This window comes from Leptosomus discolor, chromosome 2 (assembly GCF_034619465.1).
Source record: "Leptosomus discolor isolate bLepDis1 chromosome 2, bLepDis1.hap2, whole genome shotgun sequence".
NCBI lineage: Eukaryota > Metazoa > Chordata > Aves > Leptosomiformes > Leptosomidae > Leptosomus > Leptosomus discolor.
The window spans coordinates 17,085,110-17,112,623 of NC_141392.1; the positions used below are offsets into that span (position 1 = coordinate 17,085,110).

Sequence of the window (27,514 nt, forward strand, 5' to 3'; positions counted from 1 at the left end):
TCCACTCTCCTATCTCAGTACAGAAGATAGTCATGATTACCATTTCTTTTGCTTGAATTAGAGAGCTAAGTCTTTTCTCTCATCTTCTTTTTCAGTGCAATATACTGATACTTTTTGCAGATAGAAATGTAATGAGAACAGCTGTTCAGTTCCAACTGAACTTTTATTCTTAGATTTTCCCTTCTCTCCATGCTTCTAAGGCACTTTGAAAGCTAAACAATTATTCTTCTGATCTATCAGACCTCTCATCTTTCTTCTAAAAGACATTGTATTGTTATGATGAAAGCAAGTAAGAAGTTGGAGAATGCACCTTACATCTTCTCTTGTGTAACATCAAATGAAAGTTTCCTCCTGAACTTCAGGCAACACATTAACTTCAGTCTTAACATTCCAAGTGCACTAACTCCCATCTCAAAACACCACATACACATATACAGAAGCAACTACAGGGTGACATCATGCAAACTCTTAAAGGAAGTACAACTATGGAATGACAATAGCGCTCTCTGCTAAGCAGAGAGCCACAAGGTAAGTTTGCCATCAATAAGAGATTACCAGTGACAACTACTAATGCTTACCTTTCACACTGTGTTTTCCCTTGGGCAATTTTGTTATGTGAGAAGCATTCTTTAGCTCATACCTGGATAGCACAAAGAACACATAATAGCATTCTACATTCATCTTAAACGATCTTTTTTTTTTCCAGGCTTTACTTTCTGATGATTTAATATAAAGTTAATTTAGATTCTACTTTTCCAGAACTCAATAGCCTTCCTTCTTTGTCTCAGCTACTAATTTTAATAACACTGGCATTTAGCACAAGATTCCAGACCTGCAACACTGATTTTTTTGTCCCACCAAATAGCTTTCATTTTAAAAAAAAAAGAGGAAATCTTGTTTCTAAAGAAATACAAAGCACTCTTTCTTCACACTGAAGAAAAGGCTTGCAATTTTAGCATCGCCTTCTACCATGACCTATTAAGCACGTTCAGCAAACACTCTTCCTAAGTTACTTACATATTTCCAAGGGCAACTTCTCCCAGCAGTATTAAGCCTATGGGATCAGCTTGAGATGTGTGACAGTAGTTGGCACTTTTGGACACCATGTCCGCAAAATAGATGCCCTTCCCAAACATGTAGCCAGTCTGCAGGCAGCAAAAGAGAAAAAAATAAAAACTGGGACAATAACACAAAGGCAGCATTGAATCCACCTGGCTGGGCTCCCGGGAAAGCAAAGCTGCAACTCAAGCTCTTATACATGTCAGTCAGCAACCCATTCTGGACACACAGCATTGTCTGCATGCTGAGAGATAACACTGAGCCCACCCCACATAGAAATTCTCCTATTTAGGTTGTCTCTGACTGTGGCCATCTCTGGGCACAGGGATGGAGGCAGCCAGAGAAGCTACCCGTTTAACGTACCACAGGAGCTTCAGGGGGAGCTATCCGGAGACCCTGCGAGAGGATACCAGCAAAGTTGGTGGTGCGGGAACCGTGCCACAGCAGCTGGCGATTATGAAGCTGCTTAAACGGTTTGTAACGCTGACTCTCTCCTTCACGCTCAATCCTGAAGATCTTCAATTCAAAAAGGCACAGTAGAAAAAGAACAACCAAGTAAATAAACCATTACCTTCATGCAACTAATGAGATTAAAAAAAAATCATCCAGTCTGGAATATACACTAATCTGCTAGGAAAATTGATCGGGATGGTTTCTAGTATTTGCAGTTTGCTATGTCATGCTAGCAAAAAAGAGGTAGCGTTGCTCACACAGTACTTGTTATTGATTACTTCTCCACCTTCCCTTTTGCACTTTCATGAGACCATTAATTTTCTGAAAAAATCACTCAATGAACTAAGGCTCAATTTTAGAAGATTACTCCTCCACCTCCTTTTTGAGGCCAACTAATTAAAACACACCCCCAAAGACACCTCAGTAAGCTTAGACACATCTCAGGCTAGACTTTTGCTGTTGTATCAAACTCTCTCTTCAATGAAGGAAACGAGATAAGCTACTCAAAGGAAACTGCGGACAAGTTGACAAAAGAGTCCATCTTCACAAACTTAAACCCCAGCATTGCCCAGCTTACATCCACAACTTTGAGGTCATATGCGTTGTGAGTAGCAGCGTGAGTATTTTTCACATATTGTTTAATAATCTTGGCTTCTTCTGAATCTTTGTCAACAACCTGCAAAGAGGTAAACAAGAAGTTTCTTTAGCATACAAACAAGCAGACTTCTTATGATGACATCCACCACATGCTTGCAACTCCTCAGTTTAAGCCTCCTTTATCATTTAGGCGGAAATTTATTCCCACCTAGAGAAGATATACAGGTATACAGACAGCATTAAATCACAGAATGTCCAAGATGGGAAGGCACCTCTGGAAACTATTTCCAACTCCCCTGCTCAAAGCAGGATCAGCTGGAGAAGGCTGCCAAGGGCTGAGTCCAGTCAGGCTTTCAACACCTCCACAAATGGAGCCTACCCAGCCTCTCTGGGCAACTTTTTCCAGCATTTGACCACCCTCACAGTAAACAAACAAACAGAAAAACCCAAACCAAACACCATTAACAACAAAAGGTTTTCCTTTTGTTTAAATACAGTTTCCTGTATTTCAATTTGTGCCCATTGCCTTTCGTCACTGGATACCACTGAGAAGAGTCTGTCTGTCTTCTTTACTCCCTGCCCCCATCAGGTATTCACAGACATTGGTAAGATAACCACCGAGCCTCCTTTTCTCCAGGTTAAAAAGTCCCAGCTCTTTCAGCCTCTCCTTGTACAACACATGCTCCAGTTCCTTAACCATCTCAGTGGCCCCTCATTAAACTCATGCCAATACATCTGCCCACTCACAGTTTAGGTGATTCGTTATACTCCAAACTAACAGGACATCAGCCTGTATTCACAGCCACTCATTTCCTTTACCTTAATGTCGGTTCGAAGTTTTTCATAGTTGATGTCAATTGGGTCTTTATCTCCATCTTCATTTCCACCTCTGAGAAGGCTATAAGCAACCTCAATATCAAGCAAGTTGTCCAACATCTGCACTTTAGCCTGAGGAATTTAAAAAGGTTATTTTACTTGTGCCTTTGACATGTTCAGAATAACTCTGGAATATGCCAAATTATAAAAGTATATGTGAATCACTGGCCACACACTGGTATCTAACAACACACCAACATTGCCTTTTCTTTTAAAAAAAAAAAATATACTTAAATACACCAATACACACACATATCTATATAAAAGTAGACCATAATATCTAACATGGACATCTTCTAATACCTTATATATTAATATTTGTATATGTATACACACATATATGCACATAAACAAACAAACAAACAAAAATATATTGTGAAGAAAAATAAGTTTAACCTCCTGCTTTCATAAGGTTAAAGTAAGATTTAAAACCTCACAAATTCTCTGCGTTAGATGTCTGGTATCAGACCTGTTGCCTGCAAGCAACATACTGTTTCCAGTCAATACCTGAATGTATTCCAAGTTATTTAAGAGAGGTGGTTTCTTCATCCCAAAGTCATGAGGAATCAGAGTATAGAAGCGGTTGGAGAGGTCCAAGATCTGGGATTCTGAACCACTGTCAGAAACTGCCTAGACAAGACAACAACCACGAAAAAAAATTACCGAGTAAGATTAAGTCTCCATAGCGATAGACACACACAAGATTCTTGAGGACTATACACAGAGGCAGCAGGGCAAATAGTGTCAATGTTGAAACTCTCACAGAACTAAAAAGGGCAATTCTATTTAATTGTTTTGCATGTAGTGAGTCACAGCACTTGCACAGAAATACACAGAATTTCTGGTATGAGAAAAACGTAATGAGGATTATGTTTCTGGAAGGCAAAATAAAGGCTTCTAGATATGGAAGGGATGCATGTCCTTGGCAAGGTTCTGGTCAACTCTAACAATTTAAATAAAACCTCCTGTATCTATACTTCGTCAGGGAGCACATGACAAAAAAAAAAAAAAAAAAGGGGGTATGCAGGTACACTTTTGCAAGCTGATCAGGCAATACTATGTAGTGATTCTTGGAACTGTCCCGATCACAATGTGTGAATACAGTAATGTCATCAAGCCAGGCCTTTTCCTGTGTCAACTTAACTTTTATTCTCACCCTCAAACAGACTTTTCTGGGGTGGAAACACCAGCTTGCTACCAGATCAAGACATTGGCCTCATTTGCTCAACTGCCATTTATGTCTGGCTCAGCCTGAAGTTTGTGCTACAAAAGTGTGAAAGGTACAAGTACTGCCCAAACAGGTACAGCAGTGAAGAGACCTAACTAGTCACCTGTGAAGCCACATCCTCTTCTCCAGCAAGAGAGAACACAGATCTTTATACACACAGCTCAGCATTCACCCCACTCCAAACCCAGAACAACTTCCGAATTCCCCTCCTGCTCCAACACCTCTTTCATGCTCACCTGCTGAACCTCGTTAAGGATGGAGTACGCGCTCTGGATCTGTCGCTTGCTCAGTTTTCCCAATGGCATCTTCTGCAGGTCAATCTGATGAAGATTTAAATGATTAAAACAGGATTTCATGACACTGAAACCATTGCAGCGTTTCCTCTCTAGTTTCTAGGGAACAAATCTCTCCATCCTAGTAGGACTGACCACACAAAGAAACATTTCAGACTTGGTGTTGATCTCTGTGGATCAAGGAATGATGTCAGAAGGACAGTGCACACTATTGAGATGTCCTGCAAACAAAGGAAGACTCTGATAGGAAACTAAGCATGCATGCTAGAGCAGCACAAAAATAGGGTACTAAGCATCTAGCTAGAAGTTTAATATTGACCTGGTGTCAGATGGATTCCTCAATCACTTCAGTAACCATACATTTCAGGCTGACAAAGAAGCAAACTGAATGAAATAATTCTTGTTCGTAAGATCATCTGTGTCTCTAGGTTCAACCTAGACACATTCTTCCAACTTTACCCTAGAATTATCAAGGGTCAAATGCAAAGAGGCTAAGATGCTTTGTAGTTACTAATGAAAAACAAACAAAAAAAGAAGCAACCAAGTTAAAAGTGATGTCTTGATTGCCTGCATTTAGAATCATGGAATCATTTAGGTTGGAAAAGAGCTTTAAGATCATGGAGTCCAACCTAGCACTGCCAAGTCCACCACTGAACCATGTCCCCAGGCACCACATCTACATGTCTTTTAAATACCTCCAGGGATGGTGACTCCACCGCTTCCCTGGGCAGCCTGTTCCAATGTTTGACCACTCTTTCACTAAAGAAATTTTTCCTAATGTCCAATCTAAACCTGCCTTGGTGCAACTTGAGGCATTTCCTCTCAATCTAGCACTTGTTACTTGGGAGAAGAGACCAACACCCACCTTGCTACAACCCCCTTTTCAGGCAGCTGTAGAGAGCGATAAGGTCTCCCCTCAGCCTCCTCTTCTCCAGACTAAACAACCCTGGTTCCCTCAGCTGCTCCTCATAAGACCTGTTCTCCAGACCCTTCAGCAGCTCCATTGCCCTTCTCTGGACACACTCCAGCACCTCAGTGTCTTTCTTGTAGTGAGGGGCCCAAAACTGCACAAAGTACTTGAGATGCAACCTCATCAGTGCTGAGTACAGGGGCACAATCACTTCCCTACTCCTGCTGGCCACACTATTTTTGATACAGGCCAGTGTGCTGTTGGCCTTCTTGGCCATCTGAGCACACTGCTGGCTGATGTTCAGCTGGCTGTTGACCAGCACCCCCAGGTCCTTTTTGGCTGGGCAGCTTTCCAGCCACTCATCCTCAAGCCTGTAGTGTTGCATGGGGTTGTTGTGACCCAAGCGCAGGACCCAGCACTTGGCCTTGTTGAACCTCATACAACTGGCCTCGGCCCATTGATCCAGCCTGTCCAAAGTCCTCTGTAGAGCCTTCCATCTCTCAAGCAGATAAACACTCCTGCCCAACTCGGTGTCATCTGCAAATTTACTGAGTGATCACTCAATCCCCTCATCCAGATCACTGATAAAGTTATTAAACAGAACCGGCCCCGATACTGAGCCCTGGGAAACACCACTTGTGACAGGCCACCAGCTGGATTTAGCTCCGTTCACCACCACTCTTTGGGCCCAGCCATGCAGCCAGTTTTTCACCCAGCAAAGAGGACATCCATCCAAATCACGAACTGCCAGTTTTTCCAGAGAATGTTGTGAGAAACGGTGTCAAAGGCTTTACTAAAGTCTAGGTAGACAACATCCACAGCCTTTCCCTCATCCATTAAGCAGGCCATAGAAGGAGATCAGGTTAGACAAGCAGGACCTGCCTTTCATAAACCCATGCTGACTAGGCCTGATCATCTGGTTGTCCTGTATGGGCTGTATGATGGCACTCAAGATGATCTGCTCCATAACGTTCCCTGGCACTAAGGGCAGTCTGACAGGCCTGCAGTTCCCTAGATCCTCCTTCTCGCCCTTTTTGTAGATGGGTGTCACACTTGCTAACTTTCAGTCAACTGGGATCTCCCTGGTTAGTCAGGACTGCTGGTAAATGATTAAAAGTGGCTTGGTGAGCACTGCTGCTAGTTCCCTCAGTACCCTTGGGTGGATCCCATTGAGCCCCATAGACTCGTGTGTGTTTAAGTGGTGTAGCGCGTTGCTAACCATGCCCCCTTGGATTATGGGGGCTTCATTCTGCTCCCTGTCCTTGTCTTCCAGCACAGGAGTCTGGGTACCTGGAGAACAACTGGTCTTACCATTACAGACCGAATGCCTTCTTTGCCTATGTACCTCAGCCTTTTCCTCATCCTTTGTCACTGTGTTTCCCCCCTGCATCCAACAAAGGATGGAGATTCTCCTTAGCCCTCCTTTTGTTGCTAATGTACTTATAGAAACGTTTGTTCTTGTCTTTTACAGCAGTAAACAGATTAAGTTCTAGTTGAGTTCTAGAAGGGCTTTGGCCCTTCTGATTTTCTCCCTGCATAATCTCACAACATCCTTGTAGTCCTCCTGAGTTGCCTGCCCCTTCTTCCAAAGGTCATAAACTCTCAGTTTTTTCCTGAGTTCCAGACAAAGGTCTCTGTTCAGCCAGGCCAGTCTTCCTCCCCTCCGGCTCATCTTTTGGCACATGGGGACAGCCTCCTGCTACGCCTTTAAGATTTCCTTCTTGAAGAATGTCCAGCCTTCCTGGACTCCTCTGCCCTTCAGGACTGCCTCCCAATCAGTCTCCTAAACAGGCCAAAGCCTGCCCTCTGGAAGTCCAAGGTAGGAGTTCTGCTGACTGCCCTCCAAGAATCAAAAACTCTTATCATTTCACGATCACTTTCTCCAAGGTGGCCTTTAACCATCACATCACCCACAAGTTCTTCTCTGTTTGCGAACAACAGGTCCAGCAAGGTGCCTTCCCTAGTTGTCTCACTCACCAGCTGTGTAACGAAGTTATCTTCAACACACTGCAGGCACCTCCTGGACTGTTTCCGCTCTGCTGTGTTTTATTTCCAGCAGACATCTGTCAACCTGAAGTCCCCCATGAGAACAAGGGCTAGCGATTATGAGACTTCCAGCTGCTTACAGAATATTTCATTTGCCTTTTCATCCTGGTTGGGTGGTCTATAACAGACTCCCACCATGGTATCTGCCTTGTTGGCCTTCCCCCCAATTCTTACACGTAAACATCCAACCCTATCACCACCATCATTAAGCTCTAGACAATCAAAACACTCCGTAACATACAGCGCTACTCCACCACCTCTCCCTCCTTGCCTATCCCTCCTGAAGAGTTTATAGCCATCCATTGCAGCACTCCAGTTGTGCGAGTCATCCCACCACATTTCCGTGATGGCAACTATATTACAGTTTTCCTGCTGCACAATGGGTTCCAGCTCCTCCTGTTTGTTGTCCATGCTGTGTGCATTGGTGCAGATGCTCTTCAGCTGGGCTATTGATCCTGCCACCTTTTTGTGGGGAGAAGCCCTAATTCCTACATGACCATTCCCAGGCGCTTCTGTGGTTTCCAACACATCAATAACGCTTGTGTCTTTGCTGTCAGATGCATCTCTGTCCCCTACCTCCACCGAGATGGCAGACCAAAGGACCTTGCTAGCACGCCATCCCTCGTACTGGTGTGCCGCCCCCAAGCTTCTGTCTAGCAAGTCTGGTTTTATCCCTTCCCCCTTCAAATCTAGTTTAAGCTTTTTCAATGAGCTCTGCTAACTCCTGTGCAAAGATCCTTTCCCCCACCTCTACGACAGGTGTACCCACCTGTTGCCAGCAGGCCTGATGCCATGTAAACTGACCCATGATCAAAAACCCCAAAACTTTGCCTGTGACATCAGGCTCAGAGCCAGGTATTGATCTGCTGACTCCTCCTGTTTCTTCCTTCATCATTCCCTGCAACTGGTAGAGGAGAACACTACTTGTGCGCCTGATCCCTTAACCAGATGTCCCAAGGCCCTGAAGTCTCTTGATTGCCCTTGGACTTCTTGTTGCAACTTCACTGCTACCTACCTGAAAAAAAAAAAGTCAATAGTGGCTAATAATCTGAGGGCCATATCAGGGTAGGAAGCTTTCTCTTCACATCTTTAACCTGGGCCCCAGGGAGGCAGCAGACTTAGGGCCCGAAGTGGGTCCAGTCTGCATATTGTGCCTTTTTTTCCCTTCAGAAAGGAGTGTCCCACGGCAATGGCCCGTGTCTTTTTTTCTTTACGGAAGCAGTTTTAGCACAGGGCATAGGCCAACTTAACCTCGGTGACACCTCCAAGCTAGAGGAGCCATCCTCCTCATTGCTGTTCAGCTCCACTTGCAAAGCCTCATACCTGTTATACCGGGAAGATGGGGCAGTCACGGAGAACTGCCTGCTGTGCGAGGCAGGAACTTGTCGCTATTGCACCCTACCCCTTGAATCACTCTGTTCTGCCAGGCAGAGAGAGGACAGGGAATCCTCCAGATCACCGGCATACAGAATACACCTATACTAACTATAAGTTATATAAATCTATAAACTAGCACATAGAAGCACTAGCACCTAATAAGAAAAACTCCTATAGGTATGTCAGTGACAAAAGGAAGACTAGAGATAATGTGGGCCTCTCCAGAAGGAAACAGGAGACCTGGTTACCCAGAATATGGAGAAGGCTGAGGTCTTCAAAGACTTTTTTGCCTCAGTCTTCACCGGCAAGTGCTCCAGCCACACTGCCCAAGTCGCAGAAGGCAAAGGCAGGGCCTGGCAGAATGAAGAACAGCCCACTGTAGGAGACACTCGGGTTTGAGACCATCTAAGGAACCTGAAGGTGCACAAGTCCATGGGTGCATGCGATTCATCTCCAAGTCCTGAGGGAACTAGTGGATGAAGTGGCCAAGCCATTATTCATATTTGAGAAGCTGTGGCAGTTCAGCAAAGTTCCCGCTGACTGGAAAAAAGGAAACATAACCGCCCTATTTAAAAAAGGAAGACCCAGGGAACTACAGGCCAGTCAGTCTCAGCTCTGTTCCCAGCACGATCATGGAGTGGATCCTCCATGGAAAATAAGGAGGTGATTGGTGACAGCCAACGTGGCTTCACTAAGGGCAAATTGTGCCTGACAAATTTGGTGGCCTTCTATGATGGGGTTACAGCACTGGTGGACAACGGAAGAGCAATCAATGTCATCTACTGGGACTTGTGCAAAGCATTTGACGCTTTCCCGCATGACATCCTTGTCTCTGAAATGGAGAGTCATGGATTTGACAGATGGACCACTTGGTGGATAAGGAATTGGCTGAATGGTCACACTCAAAGAGTCACAGTCAATGGCTCGATGTCTGAGTGGCGTTCCTCAGGGGTCGGTACTGGGACCAGAGCAGTTTAACATCTTTGTCAGTGATATGGACAGTGGGATTGAGAGCACCCTCAGCAAGTCTGCCAAGAGCACCAAGCTGTGTGGTGCAGTGGACACGCTGGAGGGAAGGGAGCCCATCCAGAGGGGCCTTGACAGGCTGGAGAGGTGGGACTGTGCAAACCTCATGGAGTTCAACAAGGCCAAGTGCAAGGTCCTGCACCTGGGTGGGGGCAATCCCAAGCACAGATACAGGCTGGGCGATGAGTGGATTGAGAGCAGCCCTGGGGAGGAGGGGTGCTGGTGGGTGAAAAACTGATTACGAGCCAGCGATGTGCGCTCACAGCCCAGAAAGCCAATGGCATCCTGGGCTGCATCAAAAGCAGCGTGGCCAGCAGGTTGAGGGAGGGGATTCTGCCCTTTTACTCTGCTCCAGTGAGACCCCACCTGCAGGGCTGTGTTCAGCTCTGAGGTCCCCAGCATAAGAAAGATATGGACCTCCTTGAGCAGGTACAGAGGAGGGTCACGAAGATGATCAGGGGGCTGGAGCACCTCCCCTGTGAGGACAGGCTGAAAGAGTTGGGGTTGTTCACCCTGGAGAAGAGAAGGCTCCAGGGAGACCTTATAGTGGCCTTCCAGTACTTGAAGGGACCTACAGGAAAGGTGGGGAGGGACTCTTGATCAGGAAGGGTAGTGATAGGACAAGGGGTAACAGTTTCAAACTGAAACAGGGTAGACTTAGATATCAAGAAGAAGTTCTTCACCGTGAGGGTGGTGAGACACTGGCACAGGTTGCCCAGAGAAGCTGCAGCTGTCCCCTCCCTGGCAGTGTTGAAAGCCAGGTTGGATGGGGCTTGGAGCAACATAGTGGAAGTCTAGTGGAAGGTGTCCCTGCCCATGGCAGGGGGGTTGGAACTAAGTGCATCAAAAGAGCACAGCAGCCATGGGGCCGGGCCTAAAACAACAGCACTGCAATTACTGCCAGATGCACTGAGGGTAATGTGAAGAATTAGCTCCACATCACAGATGTGTGCACCAAGTTTGTCATGAGAGGCAAGGGAGATGTTTGCCTTCCACCGAGACAAGAGAGGACACAGCAGTAGAATAGATTCAGCCCTCTAACCAGCCATTTCACTGTAAGGCAATGACACAGAGAATTGTAATAAACTCCTGTATGCTTGGCGAGGTAAAACTCTTGAAAGCTAAATTAGAAGCAGGAAGAGAAATGAATCAGATAAATCTACTGTCATGTAACAGAAAGACTAAGAATTTGCTACAGTTTTGGCAGAACGAGAGTGCCTGGGTGGAATGAAATACTCGAGATCAGGCTGATTAAAAGGAACCAACCAGCCATTTTGGAGGATGCACAGAAACTTCTAACAAGCAAAAACATTATTTCCTCTAACGGAAAACAGCTGTTCAGCAGCAACAGTAAAGGAAAATAAATCTAATAGGAAGACAGGCCCATCTGGACTCCCAGGTCTCCTACAGATCTGCAGATGGTGTGAATTAACAGAGTTCTAGAAATACAAATGACATCAGAAGTTCAGAGTCTTTAGCCAGTTCCAGTTACAAAGAATTCTTAATATTTTAGAAGACTTTGATGTAAAGAACCACTGAAGAGAACACAATTAACCCAAGGTACTACAAAATGCTGGGCAAGCCATCTGAAAGCTTTCTGATAAGCTGCACAAAATGGTGCAAAGCTTCTTCTGAAAATTACGTACACAAAATACTGATAGAGACAGCAAACAACAGCTGCTTAAACATGAAGTCTTAAGGCAGCATAACTAAGCTGGCTGAAGAAAACTGAAATTTGTGATTTAGAATTAACCCAGTTTGAATGGCTGCATTAAACCAAACTGCAGGATATCTGAACATCAGTAAAAGTGCTTCTGTGCAAGAAGAGACAGATGATACTACCAGACCACTCTCTGAAAGCTTGTTAGAAGCATGGATCAAGATGTATAGAGGAAAGAAGAATGGATGAAAAGAGGGTATCATTAGAACAAATGAGAAATACAACAACAACATCTCAAGTTTGGTCCTGATTAGAAGAGGATCTGGACTTTGTCAGGGCACTTCTTTAGTACATGTATCAACTGGCAGCATTTCTCAAGTCTGAGCTGCATGCTCATTCACTACCTAAATTAGTGGCAGTGCTGCCCCCACCCAAAATGTGGTTCACCGCTCACAAAAAAAAAAAAAAAAGTGCTTCCAGCCCCACACCACCAGCAAATTGGTTATCTGTGTTAATATTTTAAGAGCATTTAGTGAACAATGGTCATGATGCATGTGTCACTGGAAGAAAAAAGCCAAACAAACAACAAGACCCAAACCCATGGAATGACTACTGATCCCAGGGCCAGCGGATGAGTTTCTCGCAGGCTTGTTAAACTGAAGACGCTGATAACAGACATTCCTCACTGAAGAACAAAGAATGCACCCATGTTTTAAAAACTGCACCTATCAACCAAGTTACTACTTCCAGTGTTTAGCAAATTCTGCTCAGACTCTTGCCCTTATTTTAAGGCTGATCTAAAACTCACGCTGACTTCTGGAAAGCGTGATGCACCCCAGATTGCAAAGAGCTTGCTTCTGGCTGCGTAAATATGATGGATGGTTAGAAGCGAGAAACATAAATGTGTGTAGTCACCTCAAATTCCACCATTGCTTTCTTCATGCTCTCCACATCAAAGATCATCTTAATGAGGTCTTGGATTGGCTTAGCAAGTTTTGATTTTGTCCCAGCACCTACTGTCAGTTTCCTGACAGCTTCTTCATCCTGGGAGGCAAAAATAGTATCAGAATTAGCAAAATCACAAAGGATAAAAGTTATCAGGCTGGCTGCCATGGTAACAACTCAAAACCAATTTAGTGTAGGCATACTATGACTAGCCTGAAGTTCATGGGGAGCGTGGGACATTGCTCTGACATTTTGGAACAAAGTGGGTTTAAAAAAAATCCACCTAGTTGGTAATTTGGCAGATGTTATTTCAAGAGGTGGCACTGTAAACCAGAAGTAGAATTAAGGGAACAGGAACTCTCTATGCATCTCTGCTTCACCTCAAGCAACAGTATTAATCACTTTTTCTGCAAGCTTTCTGTTGCATAGAGACCTTGATATGAAAAAATGACTGTTTACTTTGTGGCTTTTATGACAAAATAGAGATGTAATAACTAGTTTCACTAAGTTTTTGTAATAAAAGCTGTCATAGATAAGTACAGGAATCATCAGTTAGCCATAATACCATCTAGATGCTTTCATGGATAGAGTGTTGCACCAATAAAGCATCTGCCAGATGCTTCAGAGTATCACTGTACATCACAGTGTAACAGACACTTTGATGCTGCAATATTCAAATTTCCAGAAATAAAGCTAAGCATCGAGTACTTTGCACTGAAAGATGACAGCCGGTAATTTGGCCACAAATAAATGCAATGGCTTGAAAATATATTCTCTGGTATCTTTACAGCTATTAACAGCATTTGACTATTTAATCTGAAAATAGTTTAAAGTTACATGTATGCCTTTAAATAAACACACAAACCCCTGCCGGGCAGAAGGAAGAGAATTCTTGTTTAGCTGAGCTGCCTAAATAGCCAAATCTTACTGGCAATGAATAATTTCTTTTTCTCAGCTTGCTCAATATGCACACTATGCAGAGTGCTGCATAGGAGTTGCTTCAGCATTTGGGAAGTCTTTAGATGCAGAAGACAGATGAGAAGTACCTATTTTAAATAAAAGAAAATGGTGCTTTCAGACAGGATGTATGTGAAATGACTGCTGAACTGAGTTCAAATTAACATCCTTAAAATTACAGAGTAAACAGGAACGAGCAGCTAAAGAGACTTCAGACTTGACAATGGAAAGCTACTTAGTTTCTCAACACATCTATTTTAATGCATGACACACATTGATCTACAGCTCTTTCCGCAGCACCAAGAAGATGCAATAGTCACACCTGCACATCATTCCTCAGGTTTGTTAAGTGTAAGTGAGCCAACAGTGAGCGCTGAACAGAACAGCTACAGCAAAGCACCTGAGCAATGCTGCACCTGGTACAGGACACTTCAGAGTTACCTGTCCATAATCTATTTCCAGGGGGTAGAATTTTTTGGGATACTTAGTGAAGCTCTTTGAATGCCAAGAATTGCCAGTCTTCTCTTCATACAAATTCAGGAAGTGTTCAACAGCATCTTCTTTGGATGGCATCTGCTCCAGCTTGTTACTCCCGATCACAGTGCCCACGCGACCCCAAGATCTGAACACCCAGTATCTAGAGAAGCGAAATGTGAGAAAAGAACAGACATCTGACTCCAGATCTCAGTCCAAATGAAAGTGACCCCGCAACAGCCATGTGACTGCATGCAAATCAGTCATTTGCATACCATTAATTTTATGGAAGACATTCTCTATCAGTGACTGCAGAAGAGCAACAGAAGAGCTACCACAGAGCATATGCCCAAGAACTGCTGTGAACAAACGCCCAGTGTCAACACACCAGACCCCCAGCCCTGAGGATAACTGCGTGCACAGCAGGAAGAGAGAGGCTAATATCTCGTCAGGCTTAATGTTTCACAAATACCAATCTTCAGACTATTGGAGTCATATATTCGAAAAATAAACACAATGCATCCTTAAGCCTCGAGTCCTAGAGATCAGATTTTTAGAGAAACCAGAAGTAACTCAAGTATTTGTTCGCATTACTGACACCACCTTGGGTGAGCTTCTGTAGTATTTACAGGGATACAATCGATCTTACCAATATGTCAGGCATGAAACGCAGGCACCGAGATCCCTTCATGTACCGAATCACAGATCCAGATACAAAACCCATGTACAAGAGCGAGCAACTTATGAAAATGGTGAAGTGCAATAAATCCAGAGCTGAACCAGGGTCACTGATGACAGCCTTTAGCTCCCCTGGATTTCTGTGTGTCCCTTACATGCTTGGGGAGGGGGAAAATTTAATTTTAAAGAACCCTCTGAATTTCTTTATCTGTACAGTAATGCAACCACTGGACAGCTCTGCCATGTGTCTAATGAGACTGGAAAGCTAAATACATGATCACCCCAACCATTTCAGTGCGTTTTTATTAAGTGTCAGGGCATGCAATTCAGGACTACTTTGTGGTAGAACAGCTAGCACCTGATTTTGTTTCCCAAGGTTACAGCTCTGCAACCAGAAGACAACAGTAAGTTGAAGAATATGGGAAAGATTCCCAATACCGCTGACTGTATGCGTGGGGTCTTGATGTCAGAACAGAGGAACCTCCACCAAATTCTGCTTCTGTATTTTCAAGGGCAGCCATCAGTCACAGAGCACTGTGGCCCTGCTGTTAGCCAGTTATCCCAGTCCTAAAGACACCAATCGTATGTGCCTCGCTTGCCCCAGGATGCAGGAATGAACACTACCAGGTGCAATTCCGTAAACGTACTCACCTCCCAATTTAGGTTTTGTCAGCACCACAAAGAACTGTCTCCACACAGAGCAGAGATCTCTCCATGGGTAATTTGTTGTTTGGTTGTTTTGTAGTTTTGGGGTTTTTTTGGTGGTTTTGGGATTTTTTTGGGGGGTGTTTTTGTTTTGTTTTAAAATAAATATGCCTATCTGTATCTCCTCACAAAAACATTTTATTCATATTTTGCTTCTGTAGATGCCAAAACCCCAGTATGTACTGGAAAAAAAGTGAACAGAAGTATTTCTAGGGAAAACTAAACTCACCTGCTCTCTCTGTCATCCTCTAGCAGCTGCAGTTTATAATAGGAATTTGTTCCTTTCACAATATCTACTAGTCCCAGGGTTGCACTGAAAATCTTTCCACCTTTTTCAAAGACATGAGCAGAATCCTCCAAACCTACAGAGAAGAAACAAATCAGAACACGAAGGAGGTTACCATTTTAGGTCTCCTTCCTACATATGTGCTCACTCAAACATTTCATGAAGTAGTGTGACTTAACAAAAAACACTGCAAAAACAGTGACCATGTGCTCATTCAGAACTACCCAAAGCACGTTTTCTTTTCAATAAATTGTGACCATACATCTTTAGATACATTGATGTGAACACGAATCCTAACTAGAGGAAAAAAAAAAAAAAAACCAACGAAGTAACTTTTGACAAAGGACCATTGAAAATCTAGTATTTAACACTGCGTGACTGGCTGAAGGAATTCTCAAGAGAGAAAGAGAGATACAGCTCTGCAGGTGTCACATTAGCAAATGGTCTGAAAAACCAAAGTCTGGCCTTGGATGCAGTATGAATGCTCAGAACGTCCATGTGCTACTGGTTTGGAGAGCAGCATCAGCCGTCCCCCCCAAAGAATCCAGGGGCAGATGCTCATGCCAGACCTGTGGCCTCTGCTGGCTGGACCTTGTTTCACCCCACTGACAGATGGTCCTGAAGCTGAACAAGGCACTCTTAGTTTAAGAGGTCCTTCTGGAAGTTGCACTAGAAAATCCTCTAATATCCAGCTTTGGATGTCAGTCAATATCCTTCCCTTGATGGCAAGAAAAAATGGTTTAAAAATTCGCATTCCTTTTCCGGAACCCTTATCCTTTCACAGAAACATTTTGCCAATGATCATGCATCCTGAAGACTGTGTGTGGTACAGGTGTAGTCATTGTTATCACTCACCAGAATCAGGATCTACTGCCGCTCCACCCTTAACCGTTAGCTTCATTTTCTTTTCAGACTTGCTAGGTCCTGCAGCAAAAGAAGAGTTACATTTTTCCTAGGCAGGCAGTCTAGGAATTTACTTGACTTGATTCAACATTTAAATTCTCAATTTGCATAATTAGCCCCCTAAGGAGACTTCAAATCCGATTCCCAGTATATGAGCACAATGACTTTGATGGCTTTTTTTTTTACCTGGCTTCAACAGACAATTCACAGCCCCAACACCACCGACTAAATGAAAAATAAGGTCTCCATAGATTCTATCTATCTCCTTCCTTCTGGCCTCAAGGGGTGGGCCATATAATTTTTTCACCTGCACAGCAGGTAAGAATCACATTTGTGGTTGTTTAAGTGGGATTTAAAAACCTTCTAGTCCGCGGGGGGCGTTCAAGTCCTCTGGAGATGATACTGCTGTGAGATAGCTTGGCAGTAACGGGCCCAGTTGCATGGCAGAAATACATGCTTGGAGGACACAGAGAAGAATGGGAACTGAAGATAGGCAAGCAGATCCAATGGTTTTGTTCACTGCTCTGCATTAATAACACGAGCTCTCTATGGCATTGGTGGGGAACACCACTGGCGTGGACATCTTTCCTCCATAAAACGTTACGTTCTAAACCAAGTACAACAAAGACCCATTGCTCTGGACCCCAATATTTTCTCACTTCCTAACACCCCTTGGGGGTCATGGTAGTGTCTGTCACACCTTGGTGCCCCAGCACCTCCTTGGAGCTGCAACACTGACCCAAACTGGCAGAGAAGCGGACATGTTAGGAGAAAGAGACTGGACCGATGTCAGAGAGCCTGGGCACATACAGCACAGGAGATCTCTGAAGCAAGACTGAACTAGGGGAAATAAGAGCCAGCTTCATGTTTACTCAAAGCTAGTCTTGCCCTGAGGTCTCATTATTTAAATTTATTACGAGATAAAGGGCAGAGAACTCAAGGAAAAGGGCAAGGATAGACTATGCCCAGGTTTGCTATGTGCATGCACAGCATTGAACAGGCCTGCAGAGAAACAACCACTTTGTTCTTCACCTTGTTCTTCTTTGACCTTCCCAGCACTCTTCATACTTGGGGGCTTGCTGCACTTCCCATCCACGGCCATTTCCTCATGCTCCATTTTCACCTCCGCACCCCAAGGTGAAAGCGCGTGGAGAGACACAAGCTCCTGAAAGTCCTTGCTGGAGGATTTCACATCCTGAAGAAACTCCTCTGAGACCACACGGACTTTGGCCTCCTTCACTTCTTCCATCTTCTTGCTCATTTTCTCCACATCCTCTGCAGAGGCAGGGTGGGAAACGGAGAGGAAAAAAAAAAAAGCATCAGTAAGGTTTCAGACTTTAGCTCCTCCCTCTGGCCAAGATTCAGGGCTCTAACACTTTGTGGAAACACAATTCCACCACATTTTGGATTCACCACATTATTTGTAGCGCAAAATCCCCATTGGCTCAAAGCTGCAGCTTGGGCTAGAGCAGGAACACTGCTGTTTTAGCTGGCTGGTCCAGCTCTCCCGTTCCCGGAGCTGGGCTGGGGCTGTACAGTCCCCTCTTGGACCTCCTGGTAGGTGGGAGCAGATCTCCTACCTCAGCAGCCAGTTTGCACCTTGACTCCAACAGGGAGCAAGAGCAGACCCTAAGTTGCCAGCAGAGAAAACAACTGCCCTCAGGCACTCACAGTCAGCTCTGTGGCTTCTCCAAGGCATGCATGGACACAGCCCCCAGCACCTGTCACCCCAACAAGGGTGGCTTGCACACCACCATGGTCTGCATACAGACCCGAGCTCAGCTGCTGCAGACCCAACAGAGCCTTACACCACACCCCGCAGGGTTAACGTGCTGGGCAAGCAAAACTCAAACAGCACACATCTGTCTTTACTTTTCCAAGCACAGTAAGGCCATGTGCGCACACAAAACACTCCCCCTAATCCAAACACTGATCCCAGACAGCTTTGAGGACGTGTGTCCTCTGTAATCTGCTCAGCTTTGTTACCAGTGCTACCAGTAATCAAGGCACGGCTGCTCACTCTGTGTGCTGATGCACAGGGTGGCCTTGTTTGCCGTTGTTGTCATCTTTCCTCCCAGGTCCTCCACAATGCTCTTCACCTCCTCCTTGTTCTTTGACAGCTTTCCAAGAACCAGGATCTTCATGTTGGTCAGTGGTTTGTCTAGGGGTTTGGAAACAACACACCACGTTAGGAACTCAGAGCCCTCTGGACAAATAACAAGCACAAAGGAACAGCATCCCCCACATTCGGTGAGATCAGCCCAGCTGGCAGGGAGACAAAGGTCCAAGCAGGTCTGACCTGCACCAAGCAAGTGGGAAGAAGCTCCCGTTCACCTCAGAAAGGCAACAAAGCTCAGCATCCGCCAAAAAACAGAAGGGACAGAAGATGGATACGTAGACACATTATTTGCATGCCTTTTTTTTTAAATGAAAAAAATAAAATCAGTCTGCTTCAGCACTGTGCTACTAGAGCCTGTGCTCTGCTTCCCTCTTCTATTGAGAAACCAGCACAGTAGAAAATCACTGTAATACGAAAGTTCCTGCCTCTTCAAAAGGAAATCTGTTTTTGAGGGGCTGGAGAAAGAGGACTGTCTCTCAAGCAACAGTGTTCCTACATTATAGTACTTTAGAGTCTTGATCTTATAGATAGTACAAAGTTCTATCATGCAAACCCCATAACAAGTCAGGAGCAAACTGGTAACCATCTGAGGCTCCATCACCCTTTTAACACTTTGCAATGCAGGTGGGTCCAGGACACAGCAGGTGTCTAAGAGCATATCTGCACCACTAAAGATAAACACTATTAACTCTGATTGACCAACTGAGGGTTTTGTTTCCTCTTCTCCCCTCAACTCAGATTAGTCTGGTTGCTAGCAAATAAAGTAATCTGGCCCTAATTACGATCAACACTGGGGCTGCAATCAACTTGCCAATCAGAACGAAGACCTGGGTTACCTTGTCTTCATTGCTAAAATAACATGATCTGGCTAAAATTGGTTGTGCAGAATTACTCCCACGCTTTCCACCAAGTAACAATAATCACCTGCTCCCAAAACCATGGCAAGGGCTAAAAAGGCTGAGTAAGAAAGAAGTCAGAATAGCTATTAGGGAACACGCTGTATCACCAAAGCATGCAACTCATTCCAGCAGCCTACAGGGAATTTCTGGAGTCCAACCTTTTGCCAGTTTGTGGGCTGGAGACAGTGCATCTATTTTGCATAAGGAGAGTCAGTGCCTGGTAAAGCCAAATCCCAGCGGACAATTTGAAAAACAAAACAAAACTCCTGCCCTTAAAACCTGACACAACGTGGAACATGGTGGCATTATGGAGATCCCCGTATGTTTCCCAAGAAACCAAGCAAGAAGGCATTTCACAGCAGGTCTCCCTTGGGATGCACTTTGCAACACCAGCCTTTAAGTTTCTGATTCATCGCAAACACATCATTTCCTCACCATCAACAAATACCCAAAATGATTTCTGTACGAAAACAACTGGGACTCCAAGCCCATGTCCCCAGGCAACCCACCATATCAGGGTCTACCTGCCCTAGGAAGATCAAGCACACAAGACTCTGCTATGCTGTTTTTTACTAGGACAGCCCTGCCTGGCTAGGGGCAGGAGAACAGCATGCCTGTTCAGGGTAGCACGTTTGTCTGGCTAAGACCAGTGTTATACACTACCCTGAACTCTGCTGACCCATGCCCAGCCAGCTGCTCACCTCTGGGTGCGGACACGGTCTCTGTTGAAGGAGCAGACGCGGAGGGAGGCGGCACAGAGTTCGCAGTTACAGCATCTGGAGGGAATACCCTGTCTTGCTTCTTACACTTAAATTTCTTCAGGTAAGGAATTTCTCGAAACTCCTGTGGGATGAAAGCATAAGTAGAGTTTAAAAACAACAAATACTATTATAAGATTTAAAGGCTAAATTTAGCACTGGTCAGATGTTGGCATTTACTGCAGGTCTTGGAAAGGATTTCCAAGAAATCCATACTAAGGTAGGCAAATACTCACTTTACTGACTGAGAAAATGAAGCTAGAAGAGGGTAAGTGATGGATTTCAAATCAAATCAGCAACAACTCCTGCAGTTTAGTGTTACTAGAAAAAATATGATTTATTTAGCTGCCTACCCCTGGAGGGACATAGCCGTGACAGGACTTCCCCACCGTCACAGCTGCTCAGCACTGCAGCACACTCTGCTCTCTGGCATCCAACACTGCCTGCTGCTTGTTCGATCTCCTTGCAAGAGTAGCATCAGTTAAGAAATGTGCTTCAGATCATCAAATCTGCAGTGAGCACCCACCTTTGGGATTACCCAGTCTTTCCTGTTGGGAGTCTGTGTTTTAGCCACACACTTAGTCCAGGCAGTAATGTCCCCTGAACAGTAATATGCGTCACTCTTGAACACAAACTGCCCCTTACACTCCTCGCAGGGAAGCAGAGCTCCAAATGCCATCCCATCTGCTACTCGGTCCAAAATCTAAAGCAACAAAGAATACAAAACAGGTCATGGCAGAAGGAGGCTGGAAGCCCACACACTACCTTACTGAGCTGCACAAGAAAATAACTGTTAGGCTACTGGCACACAGACATAGATGCTTCCAGTGCTTGTCATGCACACACCGCATATAAACCAAGACTCTTAAGCACCGATTGATTTATGACGCCTTAAAGACAAGCCATGAAGTGTCCTCAGTCACACCATACCTGCTCACACCCATGGCTCAGTGTCTCCTACGTGGATTTGGCATTCAGGAGAGCATACCTACCTACCACACAGCACCTGCCCAGGCAGCCGTGCCAGAACAGCCAAGGAGGAGACAAGCTACTGCATCTGAGCACATGAGTAGGTAGGTGGGAATGTAGGCAAAGACAAGTCCCAGTCTTCCTGCCTAGAGTATTTCTTGACCATTTTGAGTCTAGACGCTTCCCACATCCCAGCCCACACTCCTTACACAGTCTTAATAAATACAAACACTTAGTCACGTGTGGCTCCAAAAGAGAGAAGACTTTCAGAAGTTACACAGACTGAAAAGTGACAGTTTTTAGAACAGATACCAGGAAAGAATTTGTGCAGTTTTTGCTTCTTTTTGCATAATTCAACAGTTGAGGGAGGCAATGCGAACTGCCATAATTAACCCGCTCTTGAAGAGCCAGCAATAAAAAAAAAAACCATGGACCACTTTGGGCATAGCTGAGTAAAGGCACATCACTGAGACAAAGGTGCTGAACTCAGCACCACACACCACCACACAGGCCTTCACAAGCAAGTGTAACAGCAATATCACCAGAGTCCTGGGATGAAAGGACTGGGCTTTGCACTGAATTTCCTTTCCTATGCTCCAGACTTGTGGACCTTGCAGCAATACTCGTTTGGGTCACTTTCACCTACTCAAAGACCCAGCACACATGCAAAGCAACTACAGACCAACTCACGGCATTCTCCCCTGAAGGAACTTCCTGCTTGTTGGCGATCAGCAGCTCTTTCAGGTCGTTAGTGGAGCAGACCTTCCTCAGCTCATCCTTGATGCCCCAGATCAGCTCTGTCTGCTCCTGTTGACAAAACCCAGCAGCTCAGCTACTTGCAATCAATTGCTTCTCAAGCACACTCCTGAAACTGCAGTACGTGGACAAGGTTTTAGCAGGCCCATGGTATCTTAAACGCAGACTGTGAGATGAAGAGCACCAAGAATCAGTCCAAAAGGGAGAGTCACACATTTTACCTAAAAACCTAGAACAGGTCTTTAAACCCACGTTTCAGATTGCAGTATGAATACATGAGCACATCGCGGCTTCAGCAAATACTCTCTCTTCTCACGATTACATCCAGAAGGACATCCCTATGGGATTCTGTATAAATCAAGGCTTCTCCATCATGTATATGTGAAGAAAGGCCAAGGAGCAACTGTTTCAGCACTATCCCACTCAAGAAAGTACAAGCGATACTAACAAGACAGCTAGCTTTTAGGTAGAGGGGAACCCATGTTTCTATTACACCTCTACCCATAGCAAGCTCTCAAATTATCACCTAACTAGTTGACACCAACAACAGCGAGGACGTGGCTGCATTTGAGCCTTGTATTAAAACAAAAATCAGAAAATCTGATTGGCACTTTTAAACCACCTGAGCAGAAGAGGAATTTCTATCAGATTTTTTCCACCTGCAGCAGTCCGGAGGAGCTTGCACATTCTTTTGGGCCTTTCTACAAAAGGTTAAAGGGCTGGACAGCAAAGAAGCACCCTAAAGTATCTCAGATAGTTTCTGAATGTTATTCACTGGCTACTCTAGAAGAACTGGTTAACTGCGATGGTTTAATTTTCAATTTTAATGATCATGCTTGATGAAATGCTGTTAAAAAAAAAAATTAGTGAACCCAAAGTTAACCCTGATCCACAAGCTGCCTTGATCTGTCTTAAATATCTACACTGCAGCAGCAAAACCTTGACAATGTCTCAGCTAAGTTTTGTTGAAAATTAAGGTATTGCCTCACAAAAAACAAACAAACAAACAAACAAAACCAAAAAACTTTTGTTCAAAGGCAGACACACTGTTTTTCTACAGCTCCATTAAGAGCTGAATTGCAGAAAAAGCAGTTTGTTATTTTTTTCTTCTTCGAAAGTACCTACACCAAACTTTCAATAAATACAAAAATTGCTGATGCCCTGTTGGGAATTCTTCCCACAATATTCCAGAGAGTAAAAGGTAGAAAGCTGTGATCTATCACACTTTGTACCCAAGAACTGAACACAGCTCCCCAGAGGGTGAAAAAGATATGGTTTCTTATTAATCTAGTTCCGCACTTTATCTCTGTTTACTTTTTACAATACAATTATTCATTGGTTTCCAAGCTCTTCTGCAACAGTGCTTGGGCTCAGAGCTTCAGCCACCACGACCAGATGATACAGGAAGGACCACAGAACAAGGTTCCCTGACAGAGAAGGCATTTAACCTAATCTATTTAAATCCAATAAGCACAAGTCCTAGAGAACTTCCTTCCCGTCTTTCAGGAGAAAGCGACAGGGTGAACTGCCGTCACCAAAGCCTTAGTGACAGAGCATATCCTGTGCCAGGACAGCAGGACCAGCTGTGCTGCAACTCCGCTTTGTCTGGGCACAAGGTTCAGCCCCTTCCTCTCCAGGTGCCACAGCTCTTCAGATAGTACCTGACACTGCACTCTTCTAAGAAAGCAGTTTTTATGACTCGATTAGCTAAAACTCACCTTCAGCTGTTTTTCCTGCTTTGATTCTTTCTCTTTCTCTTTTTTCTGTTTCTTTTTCACAGTCACATTTCCATCTACCTCTTCTCCTTTTCTCTTTCTAATATAGAAAAACAAAACAAAACACACACATGAGAGGAAGTTATTTAAATGCCTGTCCAGCAGCTCCCAGAGCTCAGTTTACTGACTGCTGATATCTGCAGAGGCTTGAATATCCTCAGTTTTGGCAGGCAAACCCATTTTTCAAATTCCTCAGTGCTAGATTGTAGACACGTACTTGGCTCTGCAACACCAGTTGTCTCAATCAGGTCAGGTACACTTAGAGCTTTTCCACAGAGTAACCGTATGGTCTGGCAGAAGAGCACAGGGGATACTGCAATGCTTTCAGGCACACTCATCTACACCTGCATTAGTTACACCAAAGCCAATCCCGAGAACCAGTGAATATAAGCATCCCTCTCCAAACCTGAAAGGTTAAATGCAGGTTAAAAGACTACAGTGTCTTTCAGCTGAATCAACAGCTTGATTTTTCAGCTTAGTCCATATTGAAGTAAAGGACAGCAAACACGGTAACTTTATTAAACTAAGTATTTCCTCCCTAGTTTCTTTCAGACTGGAATCAAATCAGGTCTCTGAAATTGGACAGAAGGAAGTTTCTACTTGCAAAGTGCTCCCAGGCTGACAGGGGTTTCATGATGTACCACCATGCAGTTGCGTGTGAGGAAACTTCTTGTTATTAGCTGGGGCCTTAGAGCTGTGCAAGGAGAAGTTACAGAAAACGCTGCTCGAGAGAGACTGGAAAGAAGAGGAAGCCAAATGAAAACTGGGGGATTTTGGCAGACTTCAGAATGACAGGAGAGCTCAGAGGAAGATCATTTACGTTTCTGGAGTCATGTCATCTCTTTGGTCTGCCTGGCTTCAAAATACATCAATATCAAGAAGTCAAATTGGTGTGTTCTCTCCTCATGAGGAAATAAAGGGAAATCTTGCCCCACTTAAGGCAGGATGGGCCTGCAACTTAAGGCAGAGCATGAACACAGTCGGGATCTCGCACTTCATTTTGACAGAGCTGCTCTCGTTTTGCAACAGCAGCCAGGCTTCTTTTTAAGAAAGCATCTGTCTTGTCTTTATAAGCTGTGGCTGATGGCTAAGCCATAAAGTTGACATTCTCGATGGCTCTCCTACTTACAATTTTAAACACTTCACTTTCTAGTACTTTGCTACTGTTAAGACTAACCCTGTATGACAGCTTATTAGCTATAAAGCTGCAAGAGAATGTCAAAAAGTACTCTTCTCCCAAAGACTTATGCATGAGAGACCTGGAAGTTCTAGTAACTGTCCTGGCCCTAAAATTGGGCCAAGTTCTCGTTTTATTTGCAGTGGCCACCACCAGCCCGTCATTAGTACCTCTGACCAAACCATGATTCAGAGCACTCTGCAAGTCTTTAAGGGGCTGGTCGTGCAAAAAAGCTCATCTTTCAGCTGTCCCTCTGCAAGGTCCCATCAGTCCAGCTGGGGCTACACTTTAAGGCGCGCTGCCTCAGGAGGGACAACAGCTGCACTGTGCTACCAGCAACCGCTTGCATTTCTTGAGAAAACCTCCATGCTGTGTTCTACATCAAGGCAAGCAAAAACCAGCGTGGCAGGACTGGATACAGCACATACACAGCCATGCCTTCAAAAGTCCCCAGGCCAAGCAATTCCCCTCTCCTCCCTAGCGGCAGCCCCTGCAAGGGGCAAGACTAGAGCATCCACTGAGCCCCGCCACAAGGACAGTGACTTCTGTAAGTTGTAACAGTCACGGGTACACAACATAATCTGAGAAAAACATACCAGCTTGAGTACAAAGCACTTTGCTGCACCTCCCCAAGCCAGACGGCTTAATAAGGTAAGTATTTAGGATGGGTGCCCAAACGCTGTGTATCTGCAGTGCCTCTCCCTTGGGAGGCTGACAGTCAGGCTGCCTCCAGCAAGCCAGCGCTCACTCCCATGCTGTAACTTGTCTCCCAGGAAAGCCAGCACACCAACTGCTGGAAGGCGATTACCCTGCGGAAAGGCCCCCTGACACAGGGAAAGCATCCAAATTCCAGCAGGGACTCACAATTTTTTGGCAGCTTCTCCTCAGAGTCAAGGGGACAGCGGGTTGCTCTCCTGGACAGAGTGATTACTGTACCTGTTCTGGCCACTTGAACAAAACACAGAGCAGGAGGGATCATCTCAATTGCAGAGGCATAAAGCTGTCAGTCACCATCTTCTCTTTTGTCCCTGGCTATGCCCACAGCTTAAAGCAAACACTAATCATCATTTTATACAGCCTGGAGAAGGGAATGGCAAAGCCAAATTCATCTCGTGTCTTCCCAGAACAGCAAATTTTAGAACAATCAACAAAATACACGCTCACTGACACACACATTAATTTTATCTTCCATCCTTGGGACCAACCACTGTGTGTTGCTAACAGCAGCCGGGTGCTACTCTGTACACCCTTTCTCCCACTGGGGAAGGGACAGCCTTCCCACATTCAAGCCCAACAGCTTTTTTAGAAGGATTGTTACCTACCAGCCAACACAAACCACTTCTTCTCACCTTCATGGAGGATACACAACTACAAAATTTATTCCAACTTTTGGGAAGATGAAGAGGGAGGTGAACTGTCCCACCCTAGCCTGGCCCTTCCTTACCATCCACTCTATTTTTCATGCTCCCCTCCCTATAATGAAAACGAAAGGTGGAAAGGACAGTCACAGCAACCCTGGATAAAGCAAGCAGCTGGTGCAGGGAGGAACAAGGACTCCACTTTTCACCTCCTCCCTGTAAAACACCACCAGACTGTTGCTGACCTAAGTACTTATCTTCTGCCTCAGGCAATCTCTGCAGTTAATCTGGTGCTTCCTGATATCTCCAGAATGACACTTTGCTCCTGTCCTGGGCAGCAATTCCACCCAAACAAGTGAGGCAGAAAATACGGGAAAGTATTACAGCTTGGAGCAGTAGGGCGAAATGCATGCTACCGAAGCAGCACAGTCAACGGGAGCTCACAAGCTGCTACCGCACTTTCTTACACTGGTACACAAGCACTGTCTCCACAGAAAAGCTGCTGGCAAGGACACAAGAGCCTCCTTCCCCAGGCCTGAAAAATGCTGGTGCTCAGGCATGACAGCCCATAGCCCAGGTGAATGTCAGCATGTCTCACCCAGAGATGACCGAGGAAAGGAGCCAGGATCCTTGCAGGAAACCTTCCCATTTTTGCCTTTTGGGGGAAGGGATTTTCCAACCTATTCTTGGTAGCCCTCACTTCTCTCATCTGCAATAGGCACGCCACACTGCTGTCCTTAATGATGGGGCTGACAGCGCAGCCCCAAAGTCTGAGCCTCTCCACAGAGCATGGGCTAGACATGCAGAAGCAGCACGTGAATTTGGATACGTCACACCTAAACTGCAGAGACATCCAAGTCAAGATACAATTTGGATGCAGTACAATCAGAAACATCTTTAAAGATGTTACAGCACACACTGTAACATCGTTTCTGCAAGATGCTGTAACTTCCGTCGTTAATTTCTGTTATCTGATTGAATGCACAAGGTGAATTATCAGACGTAACTGCAGCTCATTCAAGCTTCTGGGGTGTTTTTCTTTTGGCTTCTCCAGAACTGCTTTCTTGGCAGAAAACCACCAGGCAGGAAGCACACCACACCTCTCCACTCATTCTGTTTATTTACACTCCCAATTCATTCAGTTTGACAGACAACCATTTTTCCCATTGACCCTTAACACCCTCGGCTCAAGCACACAGCCCAAACAGAAGAAAGGTAGTGGAGCGCAAG

General features: G+C 44.9%; 1 protein-coding gene across 2 annotated transcripts in view; it reads right to left on the bottom strand.

Annotated features, from left to right (window-relative positions):
• Positions 1–27,514, bottom strand: part of PARP1 (poly(ADP-ribose) polymerase 1) — a 38,176-nt gene that overhangs the window by 2,482 nt on the left and 8,180 nt on the right. For both annotated transcript variants that reach the window (XM_086460654.1, XM_086460653.1), the window contains exons 5-21: positions 23,693–23,789; positions 21,909–22,025; positions 20,776–20,952; positions 20,193–20,334; positions 18,494–18,634; positions 17,506–17,748; positions 16,426–16,494; positions 15,514–15,646; positions 13,869–14,064; positions 12,441–12,569; positions 4,450–4,533; positions 3,493–3,615; positions 2,929–3,057; positions 2,090–2,188; positions 1,423–1,575; positions 1,018–1,145; positions 579–640 (exon numbers count right to left, since the gene is read on the bottom strand). In XM_086460654.1, the coding sequence (XP_086316780.1) occupies positions 579–640; positions 1,018–1,145; positions 1,423–1,575; positions 2,090–2,188; positions 2,929–3,057; positions 3,493–3,615; positions 4,450–4,533; positions 12,441–12,569; positions 13,869–14,064; positions 15,514–15,646; positions 16,426–16,494; positions 17,506–17,748; positions 18,494–18,634; positions 20,193–20,334; positions 20,776–20,952; positions 21,909–22,025; positions 23,693–23,789 (2,222 nt within the window). The remainder of the gene's footprint in view (positions 1–578; positions 641–1,017; positions 1,146–1,422; positions 1,576–2,089; positions 2,189–2,928; positions 3,058–3,492; positions 3,616–4,449; positions 4,534–12,440; positions 12,570–13,868; positions 14,065–15,513; positions 15,647–16,425; positions 16,495–17,505; positions 17,749–18,493; positions 18,635–20,192; positions 20,335–20,775; positions 20,953–21,908; positions 22,026–23,692; positions 23,790–27,514) is intronic.